At 48.8% G+C, this 7,702-nt stretch overlaps 1 protein-coding gene across 1 annotated transcript in view; it reads right to left on the bottom strand.

Annotated features, from left to right (window-relative positions):
- Positions 1-405: 405 nt before the first annotated feature.
- LOC112614639 (metallothionein-1E-like) overlaps positions 406-7,702 on the bottom strand; it is a 13,029-nt gene continuing 5,732 nt past the window's right edge. Inside the window, exon 3 of the mRNA XM_025371350.1 lies at positions 406-497. Coding sequence (XP_025227135.1) covers positions 406-497 — 92 coding nt within the window. The remainder of the gene's footprint in view (positions 498-7,702) is intronic.

The following is a 7,702-nucleotide window of genomic DNA, read 5'->3' as shown; positions in this document are numbered from 1 at the left end:
GCTGGTCTTGAACTTCTGGCCTTAGGTGATCTACTCACCTTTGCCTCCCAAAGTGCTGGGATGACAGGTGTGAGCCACAATGCCCGGCCTACATGTATAATGCTTTTACATTTTTTAGCTGAGACAGGTAATGTGATTTGCCTTAAAGAACTCAGTGTGAAAGGTGATAGGACCTGGTACCAGCATGCACGTGACTGGACTCTCAGTGCAGTCCCTCATCTCAGCTCTGTCGGGTATTAGGTCACTTTTGTCCAAGGCACACAAAATAAAACCAAGCCTGAATAAAGTCAACTTTTATCATTATTTTATTTTTGAAAAACCAAATGTACTAATGGGTCAGGGTTGTGCGGAAAGCAATTCTGGGTTCGTACACTTTCTACTTCTGGGAACAGAGCTTTCCCTACATCAGGCGCAGCAGCTGCACCTGTCAGATGTCCCTTTACAGACACATCCCTGGGCACACTTGGCACAGCCCACAGGGCAGCAGAAGCAGCAGCCTGGGCAAGAAGGGGAGAGGGACAGGTCACAGCTGACTTGAACAGGCACCTCTCTGCCCCAACAGCGGGCCTGGCTCAAGCTCGCACTGAGACCCGGAGGAGCCTTCGTTCGGGACGGTGCGCTCTGTCAGGAGACAGTGGTGGATCTTTGCAGTGAGAGCCTTCCTATGAAAAACTTGCTCAGCCCCACCTGAGCCAGGACAGGGTAGAAGACTGGACGGGCAGTGACTGGGACTGTGGAGACAAAGGAAGGACAATTCGCCAAAACCATACACTTCAGTGAGGAAAGTCCTCAAGAATCAGGTCTATGGTTGGCCGGCTGGTACATTCTTGTGATCTCAGTTTCCCCATTGTTAAGAATGAAGATTGGATGGGAATCAACCATCTCTAATGTTCCTCCAGCTCTGATCCTGAATCCGTTTCAGGGGATGTGGGAAGCTAGTGATGAGCCTGCTCCTGCCTGCACAATCTGAGATCCCTCCTCTGACTTAACCCAGCCCCGAGATTCTCAGGGAAGGCCCCGCACTCACTCTTCTTACAGGAGGTTCATGTGCACTCTTTGCATTTGCAGGAGACTGCACAGGTGCAGGACCCACCTGCAAGGAAGAGAAAAACGCAGTGAGCAGTGAGTGTGGTGCAGGGTTAGGAGCAGGCCCTCAGCATCCTCCTGCTCAGTGCATGGGAAACCTGGTACCTTGTTCCACTCAGGCACACAGAAGCCCAGCCCCACCTATTCTCCCCATAGGTTTAGATGGGCAGATGCCCTCCTAATTTTACTCCACAAGGCCTTATGTCAGGAATCCCTAAGAGGCAAAGCTCACCGCCTCCCATCCACCTCAGACAGCTCTAATGCTGGACAGAGCACTGGGTCCCAGCCCAAGACCCCACTGGCTATCTGGATGACCTGGCAGTTTTGAGCCTCAGTCCTCTCAGCTCAGAAATGGAAGGTGCTGGGATCCCATTACTGGGTATATACCCAAAGGATTATAAATCATGCTACTATAAAGACACATTGCACACATATGTTTATTGCAGCACTATTCACAATAGTAAAGACTTGGAACCAACCCAAATGTCCATCAATGACAGACTGGATTAAGAAAATGTGGCACATATAGACCATGGAATACTATGCAGCCATAAGAAAGGATGAGTTCATGTCCTTTGCTGGGACATGGATGAAGCTGGAAACTATCATTCTCAGCAAACTATCACAAGGACGGAAAACCAAACAACGCATGTTATCACTCATAGGTAGGAATTGAACAATGAGAACACTTGGACACAGGGCAGGGAACATTACACACCGGGGCCTGTCAGGGGGTGGGGGGCTGGGGGGGGATAGCATTAGGAGAAATACCTAATGTAAATGATGAGTTGATGGGTGCAGGACACCAACATGGCACATGTATACCTATGTAACAAACCTGCACGTTATGCACATGTACCCTAGAACTTGAAGTATTAAAAAAAAAGAAAGAAAGAAAGAAAGAAATGTGAAGCGCTGGGAAGATGGCATCGTTCTAAGTGGTGATGAAGGCGCTTGACTGGGAAAAAGCACAAGAAGTGCAAAGTAAAGGAGTTCACTTTAGGAAGAGCTACCATCCACCTCCCTCCTGCCCCGGGGACATTCTATCCTCTGGAATGAAAATGGAGACCCTAAGGCCCCGAAACTCGGTATCTCTTACTAGTGGAGCAGGAGCAGTTGGGGTCCATGACCAGGTGAGGTGAAGCTGGGGTTCCAAGGGAGAGGCTAAGAAGCAGTGGGGTAGGTGGGAGACCTGGTGAATTCCAGGAACCGGGAGTTCAAATTATAGTTAGAGGAGGGGGCCGGGTGCAGAGCACCCCCTCCCCCATCCCCACGCGGAATCCGTGGCGCTTGCTGTCTTGGGTTGAGTTGTGCGCTGCAGGCGCAGCAGGCGGGTCGGGCGCACGATCCCCTGAGTGCAGCCTGGTGGGCCCTGGGGGCTGCCCCTTTGGGGCCTGCTCTTGCGGGAGGGGCTGTGCTGTCAGAGGTTGGCCGCGCCCCCGTCATCCTGAGGGTCGTTTCCCATTCCCAGGTGGTCGCGCTATCCCCAACTTCCCTTCCTCCTTCCGCCCACCGTCTCCATCAGCTTTGCGGCTCCATTGGCTTCGACGGGTCCGTGTGCAGCTCTATGATGAGCCACTATGGAGGTGACTTTTGCTTCTCCCTCGCCCTTCTCTCTTATTGTCTGCCCTTCTTCCCACTTAGGACGCTCAAACTCGTTTTCCCAGTACACAGAACGCCGCGACCACGGGTCAGCCTCTTTCTCTTCCTTCCATGCTCCTCCTCTGAGGTGATGGCGGGAACACTTGTCCTCGTCCTCCTTTACATATAGTTCTCCGGGACTACCCCAGCCCTGCTGGCCACCCCACTGCAGGATGGCAGTTTTGAAAATGAGGAATACCCTCCAAAGAGGATGACTTTAGATGACATGCAGACCCTGTTTTCAATCAAGGAGAGAACTCGGTATTTCTCTTCAATGTTCTTATCATGTAACATTTAAAATGTGCCAGGCCTTTTTAAATCATTCATTCTTTGAACACTCCCAACAATCCTAATGGGAAATACTATTTATGAACCCGTTTTACTAATCTGACAACTGTAGCAAGAAGTTTAAGTAACTTGCTCCACATCACAGAGCTGAAAACTTGTCACTGATTTGAGTCTAGCCAGCCTCTTAAGAAGTGTCCATGATCAAGCCTTCCTTTGGCCTAGGTTTGTTGTCAGCACTTCTCTATTGAGGGATATATATATATATATATATATATATATATATATATATATATATATTTTTTTTTTTTTTTTTTTGAGACGGAATCTCCCTGTATCGGCCAGGCTGGAGTGCAGTGGCTCGATCTGGGCTCACTGCAACCTTTGTCTCCCGGGCTCAAGCAATTCTCCTGCCTAAGCCTCCAGAGTAGCTGGGACTACAGGCGTGTGCCAAGATGCTGCTTTCTTCTGAGCTGGCTCAGGTGCAGGACCCACCTGCAAGGAAGAGAAAAAGGCAGTGAGCAGTGAGTGTGGTGCAGGGTTAGGAGCAGGCCTTTAGCAGGCTCCTGCTCAGTGCACGGGAAACCTGGTACCTTGTTCTGCTCGGGCACACGGAAGCCCAGCCCCACCTTTTCTCCACACAAGCTCAGATGGGCAGGCGCCCTCCTAATTTTACTCCACATGGCCTTAAGTCAGGAATCCTTCCTGCCTCCCATCCACCTCAAGCAACTCTAATGCTGGACAGAGCACTGGGTCCCAGCTCAGGACCCTACTGGCGATCTGGGTGACCCGGAGGAGGGCAGTTTGAGCCTCAATCTTCTCGACTCAGAAATGGGAGACGCTGGGAAGATGACAACATTCTAAGTGGTGATGAAGGCGCTTGGCAGGGATAAAGCAAGAGAAGTGCAAAGTAAAGGAGGCCGCTTTAGGAAGAGCTCGGAATGCAACTCCCTCCTGCCCCGGGAGCATTCTATCCTCTGGAATGAAAATGGAGATCCTAAGGCCCGGAAACCCCGCATCTCTTACTAGTGGAGTAGGAGCACTTGGGGTACATTTCGAGAGTTGCAGCTGAAGTTTCTAAGAGAGTGGCGCAGAAGGAGTGGAGCAGGTGGGAGGCGTGGTGGATTCTAGGAACCGGGAGCTCAATTTATAGTTAGGGGGCCCGGTGCAGAGCACCTCCTCCCCCACCCCCAAGCGGAATCCCCTGCGCCTGCGGTCCTGGGTTGTGATGTGCGCAGCAGGCCAGTCGGGCGCACCATCCCCTGAATGCAGCCTGGTGGGCCCCCGGGGGACGCCCCTTTGGTGCCCGCTCGTGCGGTAGGGGCTGTGCTCCTGGAGGTACGTGACATTCCCAGGTGGTAGCGTTTTCCCCATCCCCGCCCCGCACCTTCGTCATCAGCTTTGCCTCTCCCGGGTCCGTGTGCAGCTCCACCCTCGTGCTCACTTTCTTCATTGGCGGGAGCCTGGAGCAGAGAAAGTGAGCCTTGCGCAAATGTGCGGGATGGAGGTGACTTTGGTTTCTTCCCCGCCCTCCCCACCGCATTGCCTGTCGCTCTTCCCACCTAGGACCCTCAAACTCCTTCCCCCTGTACACAGAACCTGGCACCCGGGGGTCAGCCTCTCTCTTTTCCTTCCATGCTGTCATATAACATTTAGATTTTGCCAGGCCCCCTGAAATCATTGGTTCTTTGAACCCTCCCACAATCCTAAAGGGGAATGCTATTTATGAGCCCACTTTACTAATCTGACAGCTATACCAAAAAGTTTAAGCAACTTGCTCAACATCAGAATGGAAAAGTTGCCACTGATTTGAATCTAGCCAACCTCTCAAGAGAAAGTGTCCATGATCAGGCCTTCCTTTGGCCCGGGTATGTCATCAGCATTTCCCTATTGCTGGACATCTTTTAAACAATGTCAAGCCACAAGCTGAATCATGAGCTGTGACAAAAGCAATCTATAACTGCAATATATATACACAGACATACAACACACATTTATACTTCTTCTGACTGCCTTCTATGTGTGGAATAAGACTGATTTTCATTTTCGCTTCTGGAAAAGAGTTTGCTTTAAGTGAAAATATATTTAGGAAAATATTAATAATTTCAGTATTGTATGTTAAGTAAAGTACAGTGACTGTGAGGACAGAAATGATATTCTTTTTGATCTGACTTGAGGCGTGGAATCATGCTTATAGGTTTATATCCCTAATGTTAGCGAATGTCCCTTTGATCACAGGACACATGTTCATGTAGTAGATGAGAATAACAGGATACACAAGTGAGCACATCTGGCCTGGCTGTTTTGTCTGTGGGTAAATAAATATCCCCCATGCGATGTATAATGAGCAACAGTTGATGTTATACATGACTCACCGTTTGCCAGGCACCATTCTAAGTTCTTTACATGAATTAAATCATTTAATTTTACAAGCCAGATATTATTATACTCCAGTTGATGAGACTGAAACACAGAGGTTGCGTCACACACAAAGTGGCAGAGGTGGGATTTGCACTCATGCAGGCTGACTGCAGTATCATGTCCTTACCCCGTGCTCTATGCCACCAAGTCAACACAAAGATGAGGACGCTGAACATCTGGCCGGGAGGCTGCCCTGGAAGCACGTTGAGTTGCAGTCAGATGGCTGTGTATAGCCATGACCTCTCTGGGCTTCAGTTCCTATGTCTCAAGTGAAGAGCAAAATTTGTTCATCTCCAAGGTCCCTTATAGCTTTGAACTAAGATGGGCAGGGTTTGGCATCCACGGATGCCATGATCTGCCAGCTGTAGGGAGGGCCAGAGGCCAGCTGTACCATAGGTTCATTCATCCGTTTCCTTGTCAGCTGTGTGGCATTGGGCAGGTTGCTTTATTCCTCTGAAAGACGATTCAAGCACGCCAGCCCCTGAATATATTCTGTCCCTGTCCTGAAGCTTATGACCTTCATTTAACAGGTTGCATGAAGGTTAAATGACATGAAGGATGGGAAAGGACTTTATGTGTGTTCAAATGTTGGGGCAGCATCTTATCACAGAGGACTTTCTGCAGGAGGACATCCACACTCCTCCTAGCACTGGATCAGCCAGGGATGCAACCCCTCCACAGCATCCCATCCACAGCAATGCTTCCAAACCAATGAGAACTTCTCCAGGGACAAGGTAGAGTTAATGGTATCTTATTCCAAGAAAGTCAGTGCAGAGATAATGATCATAATCACCTTTGTTTATTAAAACCTAGGCAGCAGCCAGGTGACTCTCTCATTTTCTTTTTCTTTTCCTTTTTTTTTGAGACATTGTCTCATTCTGTTGCATAGCCTGCAGTGCAGTGGCACAATCTTGGCTGACTGCAGCCTCTATATCCTGGACTTAAGCCATCTTCCCATCTCAGCCTCCAGAGTAGCTCAGACAGACACAGGCCACCAGAGCCATATAATTTTGTATTTTTTGTAGAGACGGGGTTTCTCTATGTTGCCCAGGCTTGTCTCAAACTCCTGGGCTCAAACAACCTTCCCACCTCTGCCTCCCAAAGTGCTGGTATTACAGGCATGCGCCACTGTGCCCGGCCCACTCTCTCATTTAATCCCTGCCTTGAGAATAATCTCCTTTCTACAAATGAGGCACTAGATGCTCAGAGAGTTTGGGTGACTTGCCCAAACCACACAGCCAGTAAGTGGTGGAGTGGGCTGTGAACTAGGACTGCCTGGCAACTAAAACTATGCCCTAGGCGCAGTCTGCCTCCTGAAATCGCTTCACAGGGAAGCAGCAGGTAAGTGTGGTCCTGACTTCTAGGCAAGGAGACTCATCTTCCTCTTTGATTGAACATCAAATAGCATCTCCCCCCCACAAATGGAAGGACTAACTTGTCATTAACAAGACATCCAGGGACTGTTTCCTTCCTAAGGAACATCTCCACAATCAGCCAGCTGCACAATCTGCCATAGCTGTGTTCTGAGAACTTCTGTTAATAAACTAATATTAATTATGGAGACGATGAAATGAAAAGCAACATTTCAAAATAACTTCATCTGCAACCCATGATCACACTACATCTTGCTGGGAATATGCTGGTTTGAAGTAGTCAAGGGCTGGAGCTTGAAAGAGGAAAAAATTCAGCCTGTACTTGGGAGGAATTTCCAAAGATTCAGAGCCATCTCCCAACAGGGAGCTCTCAGGGTTCAACGAGTGTCCTGAGTGTGCTGTCTGTGACGCTGGCTAGGCCAAGCCGGATGGTTCCTCATGAGAATGTCCTGGCCTGTGCTGCTGAAGGTGTGTGGTCCACAGTGGGACCAATCTGCTGTTTCCAGTCTGCAAGGCAAATCATCTATGAACATATGTACAGAGTTTGTAAATCTTCCATTTTTCTGTTATTTCTGTATGTATTTATTGAGTTTTTTGTGTGTGTAAAATGTAACAAGTGGGTTCTATATTTTGTGTTTCATTATCTTCATAATTAATATTGCTTTATTTACAAAGGTTTAGATCTGCGATGGATAGAAAATGAAAACTGTCTCTTCGCCATGGAGTCTGAGAAGCCCCGTGTAGGATTCAAGCAACTCAGGCATTGGAATCCACCCACTGTGGTCACTTTCAAGCCTAAAATCTGCTGAGGAACTGAACTTGGTCAGGGAAACCTGAGAATAAACATGAGGAATGGAGAAGTCCCTGTGCCACATTTAACATGATTGGAGCTGATC

This window comes from Theropithecus gelada, chromosome 20 (assembly GCF_003255815.1).
Source record: "Theropithecus gelada isolate Dixy chromosome 20, Tgel_1.0, whole genome shotgun sequence".
In the NCBI taxonomy this organism is placed as follows: Eukaryota; Metazoa; Chordata; class Mammalia; order Primates; family Cercopithecidae; genus Theropithecus; species Theropithecus gelada.
The sequence above is the reverse complement of the archived record's forward strand: the minus strand, read 5'-3'. Positions and strand labels throughout refer to the sequence as shown.